This window comes from Lycorma delicatula, chromosome 3, assembly GCF_047948215.1.
Source record: "Lycorma delicatula isolate Av1 chromosome 3, ASM4794821v1, whole genome shotgun sequence".
Taxonomy (NCBI): Eukaryota; Metazoa; Arthropoda; class Insecta; order Hemiptera; family Fulgoridae; genus Lycorma; species Lycorma delicatula.
Window position 1 is genome coordinate 11,471,940 of NC_134457.1, and position 23,566 is coordinate 11,495,505.

General features: G+C 29.4%; 1 protein-coding gene across 3 annotated transcripts in view; it reads left to right on the plus strand.

Moving 5' to 3' along the window:
* Positions 1–23,566, plus strand: part of kcc (solute carrier family 12 member kcc) — a 352,144-nt gene that overhangs the window by 250,667 nt on the left and 77,911 nt on the right. For all 3 annotated transcript variants that reach the window (XM_075359404.1, XM_075359405.1, XM_075359406.1), the window contains exons 3-6: positions 9,180–9,437; positions 10,612–10,797; positions 17,836–18,071; positions 20,960–21,147. In XM_075359404.1, coding sequence (XP_075215519.1) covers positions 9,180–9,437; positions 10,612–10,797; positions 17,836–18,071; positions 20,960–21,147 — 868 coding nt within the window. The remainder of the gene's footprint in view (positions 1–9,179; positions 9,438–10,611; positions 10,798–17,835; positions 18,072–20,959; positions 21,148–23,566) is intronic.

Consider the following 23,566-nt stretch of genomic DNA (forward strand, 5'->3'; position numbering starts at 1 on the left):
TACCATTTTTAATCAGTTTAAGTCCTAATTTTTGGGCAAATTCATATGTCCAATATGTTTTGAATGTTCTCTAGAGTTCCAAAATGACGTCCTTTTAAGACACATTTCAATTTCGGGAAAAGGAAAAAGTCACAAGGACTCAAATCAGGAATAGGGGGGTTGAGGAACCGTAGGAATATGCGTTTTGAGGTCAAAAATTCCGTGATGGAAATGGCTGTATGACACGGGCTTTGTCATGATGAAGCATCCACTTGTCTGCAATGTTTGGTCTCACGCGAATCACTCTTTTCTTGAGCCTTTCAAGGACACCTTTGTAAAACACTTGGTTAACAGTTTGTCCTGGAGGAACAAATTCTTTATGCACGATACCCCTACTGTCAAAAAAGCAAATCGGCATGGTTTTGATCTTTGATTTGCTCATTCGATATTTTTTCGGTCGAGGAGATGAACGAGTGTGCCACTCTTCGCTTTCCCGCTTTGTTTCATTATCGTACTCAAATATCCAGGATTCATCAACTGTGATCACACGATTGAAGAATTCTTGGTCGTTGTCAATCCTCTCAAGAAGATCAACGCACACGTTTCTTCAATTGTCCTTCTGTTCCGTTGTGAGGTTTTTCGGCACCAATTTCGCACAAACCTCTGTCCAAATCGTCTGTCAAAATTTGATGAATGGTGAAAGTGTTTAAATTTAACTGTTCACTCATCATCCTTATTGTTAAACGACGGTCTGATCTCACAAGAACTCTCACACGCTCAACGTATTCGTCAGAGTTTGAAGTTGGTCTCCCTGAGCGAGGTTGATCTTCAACGTGTTCTCGGCCTTCCAAAAATGATTTGTGCCAGCGGAAAACTTGTACTCTTGATAAGCAATGTTCCCCGTAGGCCTGTTTCAACTTTTCAAAGATCACACTCGCGGATTGCCCAAGTTTAACCCAAAATTTGGTTGCACAACGCTGCTCTAAATTCCGATGCTCTATTTTCGTAACACACAATAAAAACACAACTTCACTGATGGCGCTGTCAAAAATAATGTGTTGGCCGAACGGAGTTGAAACTCGTACTGAGCATTTGGAAGAGATGAACAAACCGGTCAAGCACAGACACAGCGTTACCAGATCGCTCGCAGTGTTACCAATCTCATTACTTTTCTCACACACCTCATATATCTTTGTTTTTCTTAACGCTTTCTTGATAATATTAATTTCGTAGTCTAAAATCCAAAATTTTATAAATAATTATGTTTTTTAAAAATATTCTGTTAATGTATTAAAACGATAACTGGCTACTTAGTACAAGGAAGTATTGCAATCGCAAAAAATTTCGGTTTTCAGATTTCAACGGAAATATCCATTTTGACCATTCCTGAATCCATTTGACGTCATACGTACGCATCTACGTATCTCCCATAACTCAAAACCGATTAGCTGTAGAATGTTGAAATTTTGGATTTAGGACTGTTGTAACACCTACTTGTGCACCTCCTCTTTTGATTACAATCGATTACCAAAAATGTCGAAAAAAGCCGAAAATCTAAAAAAATTTGGATTTTGGACTTTTTTTAAGTGCAGTAATAATCCCTTGTTGAGAGCTTTTCAACGATCATATGTGGTACTTATTTTCATTGGTTCCAGAGTTATAGCCAAATAAACGTTTGATTAATGGAATATTTGGATCTTACAAGGGGAAGGCACATCGGTTCGAATGAGTCTTCATATTCTTTTTTTTTTTTTAATTTAAATGTATTGATTTTTTATTAATAATTATTAACCTTTGATTATAAAAAAAATTACGATAGATAATAATTCAATAATAACAATAACACGAGAGAAAAATGAAATATATAAGAAGTTATTAATGAAATAAAATATTATGTACTTTTAAAAATGTGTATATGTAATTTAATAGATGTACAAGAAAGTTATGTGGTGTCCACATCAGATTTTTACTCTCAGAAAACCCCTTTCACTCTCAGAAAATAGGAGTGTGGTGTGCTGTATCATGTCGTCGAATAGTAGGCCCTTTTATTTTAAACTAAAGTGAACATTTTTGTATGCCGAGACATTACACAGTTTATTACGCTGCTTAAAGGTGATGAACATGATTGCTGGTTCCAGCAGGACAGTGCCACTTGAAATACATGTAATGAAACCATGCATATTTAAATATTTTTAATAATTTCGTGACTAATTAACATGACTAATTTTAATTACACTAGTTCTTAAACGATATATTTAAAATTAGTCATATTTAGTGTTAAAAATGATAGTTAAATCTTTCTTCTACCTACAAATTTTTTGGAATATTTATGAGTACTTGAAAATCTGCGAGTGAATATTTATAAACTTCGGGTGTTCTATTTTACGTCTTCATCTTTTCCTATATTTTTAATAAAAGATTTTTTTTTTATTTGTAAAATAATACAATTTTTCCTTAATTATAGAATCACTTACTTTTCTTTAATTTATATTATTAATTTTTATGTTTAAAAATGATGTTTTTATGTGAGGATATATGAAAACCTGGTTTTTAAAAAATAAAGATATTTTTTGTAGGCAGGTTGGTATTATTTTTCTTGCATATTACTGCTTCGTAATATTTCAACTGCGTTGAAAATTTATTGTTCGTGGATGTGGCTTTTAGTTTTTCCTTTTTTTATGATAATATAATGCAGGTGTGTTCTGGAAAGTGGATTTCCAGGCTTTTGATAGTACATATACTAAGAGTAACGAAGCCGCTGAGGTCAAGTCTCCCGGGAGAAGAATATATTCTCTCTTTCTCTGATTTTCTTTTTCTCACTTACCTCTCTATTTTATTCTCTTTTTCCCTATGGAGTCTAATTAAAACTTGCACTTGGAACTCGTGTGTCGTAATTGTTCTGTTTAAGTCTAGGTTTTCTTAATTCTTCATCATTTTTTTTCTTAAAAAGCTCATTTAAAAATAAAATCCACCAAAAAAATTATTCTGAATCATCAAAATTTTAAATTAAGGATTACTTTTTCAGAATTTATTTTTTGTAAATGAAAGTTTACGCTAAAGAGGGGTAAGGTTGTTTAAAAAAATAATAAAAACAGTTTTTCTCGAACAGCAATTAAAATCAAAGAATGTAATGTAGTTTGCAGTTATGGCTACTCAGTTTTTAAATAAATAATATCTGAATACAAAATACAGTTGTTATTATTATTATTATTATTATTTTCTAATCTGTATTGTAAAATTATTATAAATATTTTTTACCACGTGACTATAATCATCATGGCATTTCTGAATGTTGTTGTGTATTTACTCGTGTGTGTGTGTGTGTGTGTGTGTGTGTTTGTGTGTGTTTATATATATATATATATATATACCGAATTGACCGAATTGAAAAAATTCTGAAAATAGAGAGGAGAATTGTCAGAACGTGTATCAATAAAAAACACCAAAAAGAAGGCCAATGGTGGATTGTGCCAAATGAGGTGGTGTATCGAGAAATAGAGCCTGTTACTGATACTATGCGGAAAAAAAGAATCTCTTTCTTCGGTCATCTCATAAGGACACGGGAAACAAGACTGTCAAGAAATATCATTGAAAAGCTCTGGTTCCAAAAGCTAGAAGTAGGATGGATCAAAGAAATTAGAGAAGATATGAAGGAATTGGGAATTTCCCTGACTGACCTACAGAATAAAACTGGAAAAATTACAAAGCTAAAAGATAAAAGCATTAGATTTAAACAAAAGACAGACAAACGACAAAATACAACGAAGAGGGTGTTTACGGATGAAGAAAAGAAAGCAAGATCTGAACGGATGAAGAAATACTGGGCAGCTCGAAAGAGTAAAATAACACGCTTTTCTCAGAAAAGATCCAACTAAAATTGACTTAAGTGGTCCCATGTTGGCCGTAAAAGCATAATAATAATATATATATATATATGTGTGTGTGTGTGGTATATATACGGGTGTCCGAAAAAGAACTCGTTTTAAATTAGAATTACCATACTAAATTTATTTGTTTTGTTACATGGAATATATAAAGTTTTTTATGAACACCATTTACAGCCCTGCATATGTCAAACCAATAATCCAAGTTATTCCACATTCTGGCGAGCATATCTGCAGGAATTGCTTCCACGGCTGCTGTAATTCTTTGGTGCAGGTAGTCGAACGACTGGATTTTTTCTTGGTATACAATCTATTTTATGTAACCCAAAAGAAGAAATCTATCGGCATCAAATTGGGACTTTACGGTGGCCAAGCGATGGGAACTTTTTTACCTATCTGGTTTTCTCAGAACCTGTCGATGAGCGCAGTTCTCACAACATTTGCGTGACGTGAAGAGGCTCTCCATCCTGTTGGAAAATTAGGTCCTCCATATTTTTAATCTGTGGAAACACAATATTCTCTAACATGTCCCAGTACACAATATTTGTAATAATCTCCACATGGAGTAAAATGGCCCAAAATTCAATTTTATGACATTACTCAGACATTCATTTTCGTATAGTCTCAAACATGTTCCATCGATACTTGTGGATTCTCTATGCTCCATACTTGACTGTTATGATGATTCATGACTCCATTAACACGAGATGTTTTTCATCAGAAATGGAAAGAGCTGCAGATAGTTTTCATCAGCAGAAATAAACTCTAACATGGTAGTTACAAATTTAACTCTTTGTGGCTTATTGTTAGATTTAAATTCACAGAATAGCTGCAATTAATAAGCACAAAGTAGATACAAATTCTTTAGTTAATGTGCCCTGTTCATTTCTAATGAAATAAAATAATTAATTAACCACATAAAGCCTTTCGATGATGATTAATCCAGATCTAGTCATAACTTAAAATGATTTAGGTCTTATGGAAGTCTAAATGCTTACATTATGCTATTAACTGTTTTGCCCTAAACTAAATATTAAAATAGATTAAAGTAAAATGTTTATCAATACTTATAAAACTTTATTTTCAAAAGATTATTAACAACTGTGTGGCTTAAAAGAGAGTGAATTACTTTAACAAAGTTTTATTTAACTCATACTCTCAGATGATTTGCGCTTTACTATGTGCGCTGTATAAGTCTAATGATTCTCATGAGCTTTCTTGCTGACTATATAATCTTAATAAAATATTGTTGAAACATTCTGTACGTATTATGAGTGTAGCAAGTGCTTTCAATAATGTATAAAGGAACATTCATCCTTAAGTTACACTAAAGTACACCATAATGGCTGAAATTGTAGCTATATTCATCCAGCTGTGGTTTTGTGGAATGGGTAGATTGGAGTTACGGTGTGTACACGTAGTTAATACTGTGAACATTCAGTTACCCTAAATGCCTGTAGTTGCAAACTGAGATTACTTCTACCCTATAAAACTGGAATTAGAGTGGTGTACTGTGGTTTTGTGTAGGTTACTGTTTCTTTAGATTTATCATAAAAATCAATTTTTATACATTATTTTAAACCTTTTGTTTTCCTTAATGCGTTTTACTCTCTCTCTTTCTTTCAATATCTTATAATCAAGATTTCTTCAATTGTAAAGTTTATTTGCGCAGTATTACATTAAATATTACAATTGCATTATAATAATAAAATGCATTTGTATAGGTTTGATTTCGTAATGATATAATGGTAATAATGTATACATAGTAACAATTTATAGTATTATTTTACAAACAAAAACATGGTTGCTGTTGGTACTTCATTATATTTTATTTTTAACAGGAGGAAAAGGTTCCTCAAGATAATTAAAAGATTATTTAAATGAAAATGTTTATAGTAATATAAATGTTTTAAAAATATTTTTTTGTCATCATCACTGTTATCATTAAATTTTTATGGTATTATATTTTACAGCCTGATTTCCTTCTAATACTAATTAATTTCATGTGAAACCTTAAAAAAATTACGTAAAAAATACATATGTCTGCTTTCTACACAACTCTAATTGATTGTTAGTAGTCATCATCTCTTTGTCTTTCTCTCCATTCCTGTTTCATTATTATCAAGACTCGATGAATGAGAACAACCCAAATTGATGGATGGAGTAATGAGAATGGTTTCAGCACACGGTTGGCGAGGATGAGGAATTTGCAGCGAAGTTTGGATGGACTGACGAGGCATAATTCAAACTTAACAGTATTGTTTATTGCCACAATTATGTCTACTGGGCTCCTGAAAATCCTCACTCTCATATGGACAGGTCTGTGAATCTACCAGGGGTTGCTGTGTGGTGTGGTCTATCAGTGTGTGGTTTGATCGGCCCCTTCTTCTTCGAGGGTACCATAACTAGTCTGGCATGTCTTGATATGCTTCAGACAAGGATTTTGCCTGCCATCTATAAACTGTATGGTGAAGAACGTTTTTACATGTAACAAGACAGAGCCTCGCCTCACTACTATCGAGATGTCAGGGTGTTCGATAAAACTCTATCCGGATAGTGGGTGGATTGAAGAGGTACTGTTGAGTACCCACCCCAGTCTCCTGATTTGACACCTCTGGACTTCTACCTCTAGGGGACTGTCAAGCATGACATGTATCGAAAAAACCAGCAACAAACAACGAGCTACATGAAAAAATTGTAGCGTCGTATGTTGCCATTATAACAGATACACCAACAGTCGTAGTTCAGTGTGCAGTTTGGGCCATGGGTGTTGTATAGAAGCTGCTGGTGGTCATTTAAAACACATACCATTACCTTCTCTCACACCAAAAATTGTCAGGTCAAGTCAAATTTGTCACAAGATATGGACTATCAAACAGTGAGTACATCTTTGGACCCCTCTGTATATTAAATTTTCTATTCCTAATGTGTACATTGCAATTGGTTCAACTCATAAACAATAAGCAACCCATGACCCAGTGAGATGAAAATGATATTTATGTATGTATGTATATATGTATGTTTAGAATCAGACTGACCATTCCTGAGATTTGTGGTTGATTGCATCCAACCACCAAAATACTCCAATATCCACTGTCTAATATCCACATTCGTATAAAGATAACTTACCTTTATTAGGACTTGAACCTCAGAACCCTTGACTTTGAAGTCAAAGATGATAACGACAACGATTTTACCATTAAACCAAATCAGTCAGTAGGTTACTAAAAAATATAAAGAATAATGAACAATTTTCGTTTAAACTAATGAAATTCATTCTGCCAAAGGACCTTTAGAACTAATTAATAACTCCCTCTTATATAGTTACTAATAGCTTTGTTGTTAATGGTGCCCTTCCGAGATTGGAAATGTCTTTAATATTTAATGAAATAATTCAGTTTTCATTGTGTATTGCTGCTAGTTACATATGTTATTTTGTCAGATTTATTGTTTGTAAATTTTATATTATTGTATCAAATATTTTTTTGGTTGCTGATATATGCTACAAAACATAGCAACCTGTTAATGCACAAATTAAACACTTTGATAGAGAGACTGGATGCACATTCACTTACAGATACAGAGAACTGCAGAATCAATTTTTACAAATCACCTCATAGGTGAAATAAGACCAACTTACAAAAACATTAACCGTAGCTTCTAAATTTTGCATATAGCACATAAAAACCATTATCTTAACATGCTTAAACCTTATATTCTAATGCAATTCTTGCCTGCTCTCAAAACAACCAGAAAAATCAATTGAAAATCCTAGATGGTGACTCAAGAATTTTTTTAGCATAGGTATGTTGTGTACCTTTGAATTCATTTTCACAAGTCTATACAATACCTTCACATTAGTTCAGAATTATGAGGAATGTCCCAAAAAAATTAAATGTTTCATATTATACAAAAAATTTGGAGTCATTACTTCAAAATAAGAATCATTTTGAGTAATTAATAAAAAAATAATCATTATTTCTCATTTTATTTTGCATCGATTTAACTACTAGGGGGTGTCTAAAATGTAATGCTTAGTCACTCTTAAAATGAAAAGAGGTAATCAAATGTAATGAAACAATATGACATAAAAGTCAGTTTTATTTGTTACAAAATCCTACATTTATTTTTCAGTGTAGGATCACTTACAGCCATAAATTTCTCCCAACAGTGAAACAGTTTTTTCACTCAGTCATGAAGAATGTTGGCAGTCTTTCCTTGATCTGTGACCTCACTGCATTCTTCACTTCATCATCCATGGTGAAATAAATAGCCTTAATTGCAGAAACAAGTGAAAATTATAGGGCACCAAATATGGTGAGTAAGGAGTGCGTGGAGTAGGTTCAAATTTCAACTTCACAAGAACCTTGGTGGTTGCACGTAACGTATTTGGCCAAGCATTGTGTTGCAGTTTTGTTGCGCATTGTTACATACCTCCCTTAAGATATTTTAGCATGTGTTTTAGAAACACCAAAAGTAGGTATTTTCACTCTTTTTAGTGTTTCTCATCAGTCACAGAAACTGGTCAATCATTGTGAGTGTTAACCTCGCAATATTCACTGTACAGTTTCTGATGCCCAAAATTCTATAGCCCGCATGCTCACAGTATTTGATCAACAATTTCATCACATAAAAGAGTTTTAAATAATGATGAATGTTACTAGCATTTACTTTTTCTGCTGTTAAAGATTCTGTCATTGATTGTTAGACATGTTGATATAGCAGGTGAATGCTATTACATAACTATGTAGACATTTCTGTCAGTCACCATTGTTAAATGGAAACTGACAGAAAATGAGAGGGCATGAATCAGTAACTTTTGGTATATTAGTAGTGTGGCAATGAAATTACAAAATTGCAGAACCTGTCACTTTGTGCAGCATTTTGTTCTCCAGTTTTATTCCAGTTGCATTACATTTCATCCACCCCTTTATCATCTTATAAATACTATACATTTTATATAAAGAGAATAAATATAATAGGACAAACGCAATAACAGAATAGAATACCCTGAAATATATATAAATGATACACAACTTGCATCTTATGTCAGTGAGGTACTCATGTCCAACATTCATGCAGTATATAGTTAACAAACACAATTCATAAAATCCTATATACCCAAAATTTTAAGTCGTACCAATTTTACTGTTTTCAGATTTCTGCTATATATCTTGTAATATTGTAGCAATCCAAATTATAAATGTACAAAGAATACAGCATAAGATATCATTGATAAAGAAGTTAAAAATAAATAAAAAACAATATCAACAACCATTTTTATCATGAATTAATATATCTTTTATTTGTTTTCAGGAGGAAATGGAGGATCGCCCTCGAATATCCACACTTATTAGTTCACTGGCAAACTACACCAACACAATCCCATCCACCCCTGCAGATCCTGATGCTAAACCCCAAGCTGGAGGTGCTCGAATGGGCACCCTGGTCGGCGTTTATCTCCCTTGTGTACAAAACATCTTCGGTGTTATTCTGTTCATCCGTTTAACGTGGGTAGTCGGCACTGCTGGTGCTCTTCAAGGATTCCTAATTGTTCTTACCTGTTGTTGTGTTGTAAGTACATTTTTAATTTCAGTGAAATTGCTAAAAGAAATATGTTATTATCATAAATGAATATTTAGGTCTTGGAATATTTAAGGCAAACAGATGTGATTATGACTAAGGATTCTGTAAAGGTGAGAACCACTTGGAAAGCAAGAAACATTTTGTACATAGTACTTATCAGTAAATAGTGCAAGTTGAGTTAATTCTATGTTGTTAACTCAAACATGTGATGAGCCACATTTTGTTATTGTCCTCAAATCTGAAATTTGAAGAGTGAAGTAGTTTTTAAAAGCAAGATAGGTACCCCTGGAAAATTTATTGACAAAAGTTTGCAGCGATGAGCTTAAACAAAATTTAGGGTTTAGTTTGTAATCTCTTATATGCAACCATGGTTCCATGGTTGTGACTGGCATTCAGGGTCAGAAACGACGTAAAATTGAAGAAATAATTTGAAGATATGTTTAACTGCACTGTTGTTGAAAAGGGCAATATTTTACTAAATAAATATGTATTTATTGCAATTTACTAATCACCAAACAGGGATAAATTTTACTCTTCTTAATATACGTATTTAAAAAAAATTATAATGAATTTTGATAAAAATATTTTATTAAATTTAAGTTAGCTCATCTGTTTAAGAGTCTTGAATTTTTGTAACTTCTCTTTTTTTTATGAACCGAGTAAGATTTACATTGATTATATAGATAGATAGATTCAGTATGTGTCATGTCTAAATAAATCACAACCATCATAAACAGGGTTTTTTGGATGTTACTGCTATTGAGGAAAAAAAGGATTTAATTTAACTAATATTATTATTATTATTTAATGTGAAAAAGTGATTACAGTATCTGTATTTTAATTCATCTTGTGAATTATTCAGTATATTCATTTTATTGTAAAATATTTTTACACAGTGCAACTGGTAATTCTGCTAAAGAATGTGCTGCTCTGGTAGGTGTAATGGGAAAAAATTATAGTACTTAAAAAATTAATCATTAATATTTAATAATTTGACTTATTTTTATTAATTTCAGTGTTGTACCTAATCCTATTAAATATTCTGATTTACTAAATAACTTTTTATTTTTTAAATTCAGTTACGTTTTTCTTTCCTTAAGTACTTTTTTTGTATCATGTTATTAATCAGCTATTTTTAATTAATTATATATTTTTATTTTAGACAATGTTAACAGCAATCTCTATGAGTGCTATTGCTACTAATGGAGTGGTTCCAGCTGGTGGGTCATATTTTATGATATCAAGATCGTTAGGTCCAGAATTTGGTGGTGCAGTAGGAATGCTTTTCTACACTGGCACCACATTAGCAGCTGCTATGTACATCATTGGAGCTGTTGAAATTGTATTGGTAAGTAAAAAATATTTTGTGTTTTCATTACTTTTTTTTGTTTGATTTAAAAATTTTATATTGGCTAAATCCATTTTTTGTTTGTTAAAAATGGCCTTGGTATACAAATACACATTTAAAAATTACTTAACACCCAGTGATTCTTCTGAAATTGAGATTGTTTTAGTGTCTATGTTTGCCAAAAGAATGTAAAAAATATTCTACTTTTTTTCTGATTATTTTTTGAAAATAAGAGTTAATTTGATCAAAGCACATACTGATTCTGATATAAATAAGAATGTACTGTGCTCAAACAAACGGTTTATATGCTCTTATAACTAAGCTTTTCATTATAACCGAATAAAGTAATTTTACAAATAATATGCAGGGTGGGCAACTAAAACCAGGCCAAGCCAACTAAGACTGCAAGTATTTGAGACCACTTTTAATGCTGTTACCATCAGTTCTACTACTAGTGCCACTATTGGTTATGCAAGTTACTACTCTTATCTATTTTTATAGATAATTTTTAGTTCATAGTTCAGTGCAGTAAAGTATAGTTTCATTCATTGTAGTTGTGTTTTTCTAAAATGTTTTATTTGATCAAGGAAAGAGTTTTGCTATAGTGAAAACTAATGTGCCTTCAGGATCCTTTCAAGAAATGTGTCAAATATTCGCAAAAAATTTCTAAATGCTTGTATCCTAGGAAGAGTGGATACACAATTTGGGATTGCAATGTTTATATATATATATATATATATATATATATATATTTATATTATATGTGTATTTATATACATTACCTATATATGTATGTATAAAACTTTTTCATCCACTCTACCAGACACAAATGTTTACTGATTTTGACAAAACTTGGTGAGAGTGATGTAATATAAACCTATTGAGAATAGAGCCCTATTGATTTTCAAGCGAATTGATTCACAGGAACCAGAGTTAGAGGAACCATGAAGTTTTTGGGTATATTTTCAGCTTTTTTCGTTCTTCTGGGCACAGTTTGAACTGATTTTGATGAAACTTGGTTAGTTGATGTAAACCTAGGCCTAATGATTATCAAGCAACAGTATCTGGAGTTAGAGGAAAAATCTGGGTTTTTAGGTAAGTTTTCACGTTGTAACTTGAAGGGTGACATGTTAGAAACCAAAATTAGATTTTTGTAAGCAATACTAGCTGTAAAAGCTGGTTTCCAGATTGTCCCAAAATATAAAGTTTATATCAAATCAGATTTTTGCAAGCACCTCTGCGTTAGCAGTGTTAGCACCAATGATTCAATTTCAAAATATCATGTTTGAAACCAAAAATAGATTTTTCTGAGCACCGTCACGTGCAAGCCAGTTTTACTACAATACTTTAATTTTGCAATAATCCAAAATGTGATCTGGTATGAAGGAGAGGAGTTGGTGTCTGAAAAATCAGTTTTGAAGTTTTAATAGTGTTGGATCAATTTGAACCTTTCTTTTTGTGAGCACAGCTCCAAAATCACAATATGGGTAATAGTATCTAAGTTAGTTGTTTGTAAGTAGCAGTGTTAAGCAATTTATGCAGTCACAACTCAACAACCATGTGAAAAGGAAAAAGAAAAACTCAAATATACAACATAATATATTTATTTAAACAACACACAATACCTTGCTGTATTGTAAAATAACTCACAATACCAACATCACATGACAGTTGAAAAGTTATAAAGATTTCCTATATATTTATTCATTTACATACCTTTTTTTCAAATATGGAGTACTATGTGTATTGTAATATTATTTTAGTAAACAATATACTGGTAGTTTAAAATAACACCAAATATGATCAGACAAGAACACCTGCCAAAAAAATATAGTGCTTTTGAAAATCACTATATCATTAGTTTTTTTTTTTAATATTTACAAAAATTACTTGCATTACACAATTTTATAAAAGCAATATCAAGTTTTATGTGTATAGACTATCTTGATTAGTAATTTTGAAAATACATATTATTTTATCATAGGAGTTATATTGTCTGCTAAAAATTGCAAAGCATTACCAGTTCGCTTTCTCTTTAGATGCTGTTACTGTATTATATTTCTATTATTTTATGTTGTTAAATTTCATGCAATTTATTAGTCTACGTAATGGATAAAAATTTATTAAAATAATTAATTTATTAAAAATTTATAAATAGATTTTAGTAATTCATCCAAATAAATTTTTTTTTAATTTTTAATTTTTTCTTTAAAAAAATGTTTCGAGACAATAATTTTAAGATTTTCTGCTTTTAATTTATTCTGCATTTTATGTTATTTATTCAAAACATCTTCTTACAGAATAGCGATGCAATACAATGTGCACTGCTACTGAAGAGATAGTTTGGAGTAAAATTTTTCTTTTTCTATTTTTTCCCTTATCTTCTTTGTTAAAGTATTCTGTTGTAACTGACAGTTCTAGATGTTAAGGATGACTGTGACACAACTGATAAGCTCTGCAAAGAACAAGTCTACAAGATATAACAGTTCTGTTTTTCTATTTGATATCTTATTTTAAATAATTATAAAAACATCTTTAATCTTTTTAGATTGTAAATAAAGTATTTACAAATTAATATTTTTTTGGTCAACAGATTTCAATAAGTATTGTATAGATTTATGTAACATCATTTGTTAACCGACATTTTTTTAATCAGTATTGTTTATTTATTTTTTATCTTTATTTTCATTATCATCACTACAGACATGCTTATAATTGTGAAGAATATTACTGACCATTACTTGTTATTATTAGCATCAGTAATGTTGATGTTGTACCATCTCTAATAGTAAGATTAATATAAAAGTGTGAATATAATAGTTTCAGTAACTAATAACTAACAGATATTAAATAGTCATAAAAACATTCTGTGATTGTATCTACTTCTAATTCTAAATTGTATAAATCAGACCTTTCAGCAGCTCAAAAGAAAAAAGTATAAAACTGCTGATTATACCAAAATGTCAGAATGTTACAAAATAAGAATGTTACCTACTATTATTGTTATGTTTGGAAGAAGGTGAGGGATAGAAGTGCTTTCATATCAAACATTTCAAATAAAACATTTTATTAAGAAACATTTAAAAATAAACATCTCAACGTATATCACATAGTTATGAAAATACACAGTTCTATAAAATATAAAAACTACATGTTTATTCACCTTTTTTATCTTAACAAAATATTAAATCTTATCTTATAATTATTTACATTTGCAATTAAGTGTCCAATACAATTGTTTATTATTTTTATTAATTGTAAGTCAGTTAATGTAAGTAAATTTTCATTAGATTTTTGTAACCATTGGGCGGATGACTTTGTTAAAGCATTATCATTAGATTTAGTACATTAAGAAAAACATAAAATTTCAATTTACATAATTTATTATGTTAAAGTATGGGAATTTTATCAAACTTTTACATTTTTCTATTGACTACAAATTCATTTTCAAAAACTAATTGATACATGGTATCTCTACAATGATAGTGTTAATCATACTTACAAAAATAAATTTTACTATTTTGATAAATATTCAACCAGACCCCAAGTCAGGGTGGTTGCATCTCAACCTTTCCAAATGGCCTTGGTACAAATCCCAAACAGGCATTGTATTATTCATGTATTACAAGATCTCCAAGTCTTATTCCCAAACACAAGCTTGAAGTTTATGTGGTGAATTAATCAACAAAAAAACAATATTAAGCTTGTTTCATAAACATAATAGTCTAAACAAAAAGACAAAAAGTTTAGTCATAATACTGTTGTAAGTATAACTAAGAGAAAGTAAAAATAATTTGTTACACAGAGTTTGTACAGTTTTGTTTTTGTTGTCCATTTTTTCATTTACATATTATTTATTAACATAATGTAAAAAATTAATACAGAATTTAAAAAGTAATTATGACAGTAAGATTATAATTGCAAAAGTCAATAATAAACATTCTACAATTATTGTTTGCTTCCACTATTTACAAAAGGAAAATAACTTATTCTTTTAAAAATAAATAATGACCTTGTCTTCTCTTGTTCACAATGAACTCGCAAAACGATTTCTCTCACTTAACTGCAGAATAGAACACTGTTGCAGTTTTTTTGGAAAATGGAATGCACTTGTGGCACTCTTTACACATTCACTGTAATTGTTATTGCACACACTCTGCAACTCATGCAACTCACTGGCCACTTAGCAGTACATTCCCCTACATAAAAAGGTTATCCTGATATAACCAATGATGTAACCTGATGCTAACCAGTCCCCAATCAACAACTACTGTCCCAATTATTTTATTTCCAGAATTCTCTTTTTACTTTATTTTAAAAGTTCCAGAATTTTGAACTTTTTACTCTTCTAAAAAATGGTTATTCCACTGTTCCTTCTTTTTTTTTTTGTTATTTTTCAATTTTTTTATTTTTAAATTATTTCTATATACATATAAATTCTATTAAATAAATCACCTTGTAAAGATTATTGAGTATCTTACCTTACCTTGAGGTATATTGAGTATCTTAATTTTTCATGAAAGTACTTTCACCATATGAACAATACCAACATACAAACTTAATAATCACACAATAAAATATTTAAAAAGCAAAACTAATAATAATAAAATAAACAATCTATTTGGAATTTATAAAATTAAATATAATGTTTGTGATGATATTTATGTAGGAAAAACAAATAGGTCCTTTAAACTAGATTTCTTGAACGTTATAGAAATTACAAAAATAATAAAATAGATTTATCTAACACAACAACCATCTGATAAAAAATAAACATTCTATTTCTGATATTAACACAAATTTAGAAATATTAAAAATTAATAAAGATGACATAAAATTAAATGTATTAAAAAAATTACTTATAAAAAAAAACAAACAAAATTTCAGTTTGATAGACCATAAGACAGTTTTTGAGGGAGATGGTTTTATAAAAACTACAACAGATAGCAGCACTCATTTTAATTAATACGTAATTTTCATTATTTTAGGATAAAAATTTTTTAATTTTTATTATGCAATAACATAATTATTTCAATCATGACTGAGGATACAGAAACCCATGAAAGTATTAACACAAAAAAATTAAGGTAAGATATGTTTTATCTCAATATTCTGTACTGATACATATTATTATATCATACGTACATAATAATGTATAAAATATATACGTGTACTTGAAAGATTGATATATGGCAAATGTTTTTATTTTCTGGTGAATGTTGACATATACCAACCAAATACATTAGGAAAGACCGAAATATTTGCTTATATTATTTTACATTTGGAACTTTGCCGGTATATGGAATCAATTAGTCAAATTCAATGCATTCATAAACAAATTTAATCAAATTTTCAGCATCTTGTAAATTGAAAGAGCCAATCAGGATGTACAGAATATGTTAACTGCATGGATGAACGATAATGATACAAATAAATGGTCAGATGGTTTGCCCTTTGTTCAATTTTTATATAAAAATATTTTTATTCAACCTTCACCATTAATGCATGCTGAATGTGGTGAATTTGTTTAATCATTTCCAATGTTGGAAAATAACATTTATAATTTGTACATTTAATATTAATTAGATGATGTTAGCAAGCATAGGTTATTTGGCTTAAATTTAACTTCCTTTTTTACGAGAATTTATTGTAATCTACCTTAGAGACTAATTGGTATTGGGTGACTTTTTTTTTAATTTCTAGTTATCATATCAACCCCCACCAGAGCTTATCTGTGTTTGTCGATATATACCAACAAAGGTCGGAATGTATAATAATATAAGCAAATATTCACTGACTTATTTGTTATTTCAGTCTTTCACAGTAACATGTAAATATATATATTTTTTTTCTTCATTTATAATTCTTCCTTTATTCTCTCACTCTTTCTCATTCCTACATTTTCCATTTCTGGACATTATCCTCCTCGTCAAACAACTAATGATGTTTTACCAGTTCCAATTTGAGAATTTCAGCTCTATTTTAACATCTATCAGTTTGCTATGAGAGGAATAAAACAAGAGGCTCCTATTAATTTACCAATTAAAAAGGTTCTTCATATTTTTACTCTCCAGACAAAATTTGCAATAGAAAAAAATTTACTACTGAATATTTTTTCTGTTGCATACACTTGAAAATTTTTGATAATTAACAGTTATAAAAATTGTCTACATTTTTACCTGATCAAAAAAAAATTGTTCCTATTATTAAGAAAACTTAGTTGAAAAGTTTGACCAATCTAAGCTTCAACAAGTGTAAAATAGGTATAAGAAAAGTTTTACTTGATATTATTTACCTGGATGACTGATTTAAGTTAACAGAAAACTATTCGTAGTAAAAAGTATTAAGTGAAAAGAATTTTGTGTATAAACAAATGAGGAAGAAGGAACTAAAATGCTACATTATTAGGTGTTAAAAATGGATTTATGAGGTATGACATAAAATTTGAAGATGGAAATTTTTATGTTCAAAATAAATAATATTGACCTTCCTAAATTGAATATCAGGGAATCAAAGTTGTATATAATTACTATTAAAAATAACTGATATGCCTCACCAATAATGAGCACTCAACTACAAAGAAAGCTGGAATGTGCCTATCTCAATTTTTTTCTTGAGAACGTTATGTTTTCTGTGCGTAATATACCATTATTCACCTAAAGGCTGGTTTGACTCATTTATTGCTATTGTCAGTTATAATTTAAAGGTTAGACAAGGGGCTAGAGAGTTATCCTAGAACAGGAGTAAAGTGATAAAAGGTAATTCCTTCTTTGTTAGTAGTATTCATAGCAGTTATGGTATTTCCTCTAGCAAATAGAAATATAAATCACGGAATTAATACACCTTTATCATGTTCTCACTAATCGATATTAGTCTGCCAAATTTATAGCTATGTAGAATATCGTTACAACTTATAAATGTCGCACTGATTAAATAATTTTAGCATTTTTGCATTATTAGTGTGAACTAAATTTATTATTATTATTTTTAATGTGATACATTAATTATTAATTGACCTGTATGTTTTTTTTCTTACAGACCTACATGGCACCAAGTTTATCAATATTCGGTGATTTTACAAAAGATGTGAATATAATGTACAACAACTTCAGAGTATATGGTTCATGTTTATTAGTGGTAATGGGAACTATAGTCTTTATTGGAGTCAAATTTGTCAATAAATTTGCATCAGTCGCCCTTGCTTGTGTCATCTTATCAATTTTAGCTGTTTACGTTGGAATATTTGTCAACTTCAATGGAAATGATAAACTCAAGTTAGTTGTATTATTTTGATTCTGTTGTATAAAATCTTAAAATTAATTATATTTTTAATGAGGACTTAATCATCTATTATTTCAAAATTTTAATTGTACGTAAATTCAATAGAATTAATTCTGGAAACTCAAAATTCGCCAAATGGGTGAATACTTCAATACTAGAAATAGTTAACCTGTTGCATCACATTCATTCTACATTTTTGAGTCTTGGTCACATCTGCAACCTTCAGACACATATCCTCATTTTCCCTGTTTAAATGCATTAAAGTATTCTATTTATATATTCTTTTTATATAATATATTATAAATAGTTTAAATAATGTTTATCCCTTTACCTGGAAAAATTTTGGTGAATAAAAATCAATTTTTGCATGAAAAAATAGAACATTTATTTATTTTTAGGGTTTACCAATAAAATATTCCTAAACTATTTAAAGTAAAACCTAGAAACTACAAACTTTGGTCTCCATCTTTGATTAAAAAACCATAAAAACTATGTTTATACTCTAATAAATACTGTAAGAACTAGAACACACAGTTTTATCAGTGTAAATCTTTTTCAACACAACAAAAAAGTGCTTAACAGTAATTCACTCTCTCCTTTGTAATTTCAAGACATACAGGAAATAAAAAACCCTACCTATTGTACAAAATGAACTAGAAAAAAAATCACAAAACAATGTTTGATAAAAATGTCATTATATTGAGTGTAATTACATAGCTACCTTCCTACCAGTCTTTATATAAATCGGTTTTCACTTTCATTTTTTCTCTTTTTTATGCATCCAAGGCACAGATTTTTGACAGACTTTCTACATTCCACAGAAGCATATTTGTCATTGTACTTTGTAAAAACACGAAGCAGTATTATTTTTATTTTTATCAGCTAGTTGATAATTATCTGGTTAGCCAATTTTTTTTATAAAACACAACTTTCTTTCAATTTCACTATTTTGTGTAAAATAAACAAATTTGTAAGTCTTATGTTTATAAGTACAGGAAAAATAACAAAAGCCCATCTCTCACTCTTCCTGTCTGAAGAAAAACACTGTACATACAGTTCATGGTGTCGACCTCACCTTTTGTTTATTATAATTGTGAATAATCTCTAGGCTCTTGCTCTAATAAGCAAGTTTCTGTGAATGCTGGTATCTCCATCATTTACAAGTTAAATAAGATTCTTATACCTCCAAGTGCAAGTTGTAGTAAAATAATAATAAGTTCTTTTTAGTTCTATGTTCTATGTCTTTTTGACTGAATTCAATCAACTTCTCTGTGTGCAGTGAAGCACTGTCCATAATTTTAGTAATATTTCCAGATATAATACACAGTAATTCAGATTTAACTTAATAATTAGGACATATTTTATTATGAGTGGTGATTTATTTTGTTTGAAAATGACAGAATAAAGTATTTGGATTAAATTTTGTGTTAAAATTTGAATAAAATGCAGTGAAGTAGTTAGAGAAGGCTTTTGTCGAGGTAATTATGTCAACACCAAGGTTTATGAGTTATACAAATGGTTTTAAGAAGGCTGCAAAGATGTTGAAAATGACAAAAGGGTTGGACATCGTAACCCATCAATAATAAATATATCAACAAACTAAAGAAAATTGTGATCATTAATCATCAAATCACTATTAGAGAAGTTGCTGAAGAGGTTAAAATCTCTCATGGCTCATATGAAACAATTTTAACTTAGATTTTGGATAGCAGAAAAAATTGTTCCAAAACTGTTGGATTTTCAATAGAAGCAGAATTGCAGAACAATTGTTAGCCAACATTCCAAAGAAAATAAGCACAAATATAAGTAAACAGTTCTTAGATTTTGCATCATGATAATACTTCAGTTTATACTTCACTATGAGTGATTATCTAACCAAAAATAACATCCTACTAATCTTGCAGCCTCCATATTCTCCAGGTATGGCAGCCTGCAACTTTTATAAATGTTATGAGAATTGGAAGAAATGCTGGTGTATGTCAAATCTTGTGGGACATCATTGGAACAGACAATCAACATAAAAGAATAAGTAAATTCTTTTAGATAAAAATTTCTAAACCTTCATTTTTTTTTTATCACACCTCATGTATACTAAGGAATCAGACAATTTGGTTTATTTAATCAGTTTTTTTTTTAATTCATCGATGAGTAATATTATTTTAGAAATAGAAAATGTAACAATTTGATTTTAAAAAATTGGAACAAAAGATCATTTAAATAGTTTGGTAATTTATTAAAAAGAACATTAAAAGGGCTTTTTTGTTAGCCAAAGTATTATGCTGAGTAATGCAAAAATAATTATCTTACCTGGTTTTATCTAAGTGAATTGTTTTTTGTTTTTTTTAGTGAGAATATATTGTCTGATGTATATCTTTAATTTTCAACTGGATCACCAATTGAGATGTATTTTAGTTAAGAAAATATTATCATAATGTAATGAAAGAGATTTCATCAAAACAGAAAGAAAAATTTCCTTAGAAAACGCAACTGTAGTTTTTCTTTTTTTCGGCTGTTTGCTGCTCAAAATGTAGTATATTTGAAAATGTTTTTTTCTTGGTTATACAATCATTAAAATTTAATTATTAACTCTTGATAGTTACTGGTAGATTTGTTCTGTCAGGACCAATTCATTTTTTGGCTTTTCCATAGATAACCACCATTCTATCCTAACACATTATTGTTGAAAATTACACAAATCACTCGTGTTTTGGTGTTAGAAGATTTGAAAAATATATTCAAAAATAAAGTAATAAAATTTTAATCTGTTTAGACTGCTGTTGCTATTCTGACTGGCAGTTTTAATGATAGTAGTTTAAGATAATTGACAAATTTAATTATTATTACTATTTTAATTTCTATGTTTCTTTTCTGCTGTAAACAGGATGTGTGTTCTGGGCACAAGGCTTTTGAAAGATATACCAATCACTCAATGCAATAAAACAGAAAATGGACCATTATATAATATATTTTGTTCCGGAAATTCTTCTGCTTCTTGTGATCCATACTTCAAAGAACATAATATATCAATAGTGAATGGAATAAAAGGACTTGCTAGTGGTGTTTTTCTTGGTTAGTATATTCATTTTACTGAGTCAGATTTTACTGACTTTAAAAGAATTGTTACATAATATATATGTAAAAAAAATTCAGAACAGACAGAACTATTTGCTGCTATATAGAGCAGGTAGAATTTGTGCCCTGCCTGCTGAATGTAAGTTTGAAAGTAGTTTTTTCAGTTTTTAATTTATTTATTTATTTCATGTATCTTTACATTAAAATAGGTTTCTAGGTATGCCAATATCAGCATGATGAAGTCTGACCCTTTCGGTACCAAAGAATTAACTAAGTCAATCTAAAAAAAAATGCCAGCTACAGTCAATGGAAAAGGTTAAAATATTTTATAAACAGTTGTGATAAACTGATAAAAAGACATAAAATAATAAGCCTGTGTTATAATTTAGGTTATTAATAATCACCAGTGAAAATGATAACTTTGAAATTACTTATAATACTAATTCAGATTTTAAAAACTTTACCGTTACTTTTTAAATAATTGATATCTAATTAAAAATTTTTTTTCTGCTTTAGATTAATTAATGCGTGATACCAACCTTAAACTAGGAATTGAATCTAGACAAAGCATCAGACTTCATCTGTTTGCTTAATCACTAGAACTATCAAAATGGAAGATAAACCTTTTAAAAAATTTTTTTTTTTTGAAAAGAAGTTTCAAATAAGTGATTACAGAATGAAACATAATATTTCATTGTGATATTTCACAATATTTCTGAATATTTCATTGTGATAGTAGTAACTTCATAAATACGCTTCACTGAAAACCGATAGAGAAATAAATTGAATTTCTTTAACCTAGCCTGCATTGAAATGGAAAATATGAACTTCAGAAACTACAGAAAACTACCGTCATAGATATTATACATACTATAATATCGATATCCTCCCTATATTATAAAATGGTAAGAAAAATACTGAAAACATGAAAATTGTAACAACTCAAGATCAATTGATCTAGTGGGTCAAGCAATGGCTTAAAAAACTCAGAACATCAAATCACACCTAACGAGGCCTCACCCAAAATTTTTCTCAACTCTGAGTCAAGATATGAGCAAACATTGGTTTTCCGTATATTATAACATGGTAAGAAAAATACTGAAATGCTGGCTGCAAAGTGGCCAGGGGGCGCAGTCCCTTGATATGATATAATAAAGATATTATGTTATAATATTACAAAATATATATAAAACTACACATCAAATCGTTATTACTAAAATACAAATTGACATTTTTTTTTTTTTTTTTTATAATAAATAGCTAGAATTACACTTTCATGAAAATATGATAAAACATTTATCCATTGTTGCATTTTATATGAATGCAAACCTTTTCTTTCATTATCAATAAGGAGAATTTGAATTCAAAATAATAACATAAAATTTGTTTGTCTGCTAGTAGTATTTATACTACTTAGTTTTGCAGAAAAATGGAAACATTCAAGGCAACTAATAGAAGTGAATTCTCCTAAAAAAGATCTATATATTAGAACATTTAAAACCATGAACCTGAGTTATGAAAAAATTTATTATTTCCAGTTGAGCTTTTTCTTGTACAGAAGCGTATTGATAAATGTAAAAAAATTACAATTTATAGTTTTTATATTGATCTACAAACCTACATTCACAGACATCTTGTCTTTAAGTAACCTATTGCAGTGTATAAGGGTTAATGACATAATGTATTAGAACAATTTGAAACATAAAAACATGCTCATCTTCACCCCAGCAATATCATAAATGGTCTGCAATATTTAGATAACCCACCTTGCAAAGGTGGGTTTTAATTTCATAATAAATTTAATTTTAATTTCATAATAAAATTGCCATTTTTAAAGTCTTTCATCCTATTAAGAATTTTTTTTAGATTCCTTCTATCTGCTTTTCATAACATCAGTTTTTAGCAGTTTTAATTTAAATTTTGTTAATATGATGAAATGCGGTTTTCCTGAAAATTATGTAAAGATAGTAATTTTGTTTGTAAAGCAGTGAATGATAAATTTAAGTTTTCATTTCACTTAATCTCAACAGTGGTTTCAATAAAGCCATTGTTGTATTCAGTCATCATTTTTTTAGGTGTTACTTTCAGAGTAAAAGTTTAATTTCACCTTGCTCTTCTCTGCAGCACTGAACCAGTATATGGAAGAATCTGGGTAGTTTGAGTATGCATTATGTAGAATCTGTATATAATATTTTTCTACTTACTTTTAGTGTATCATTCATTTTACCTACACAATCTGTAAATTTTCATTAGAAGGAATTTAATTTGTGTTTTTATAGACATTAATGATGTCTGAACTATTCAAAAATAAATTACCTGTAGCAAAGTTCTAATTCTAGTAGTTATTTTTATTCAAATTTAGAGTTGTTTTTTTTTCATTCTATAATCTGTTTATATACTTATAGGCAAATATTTT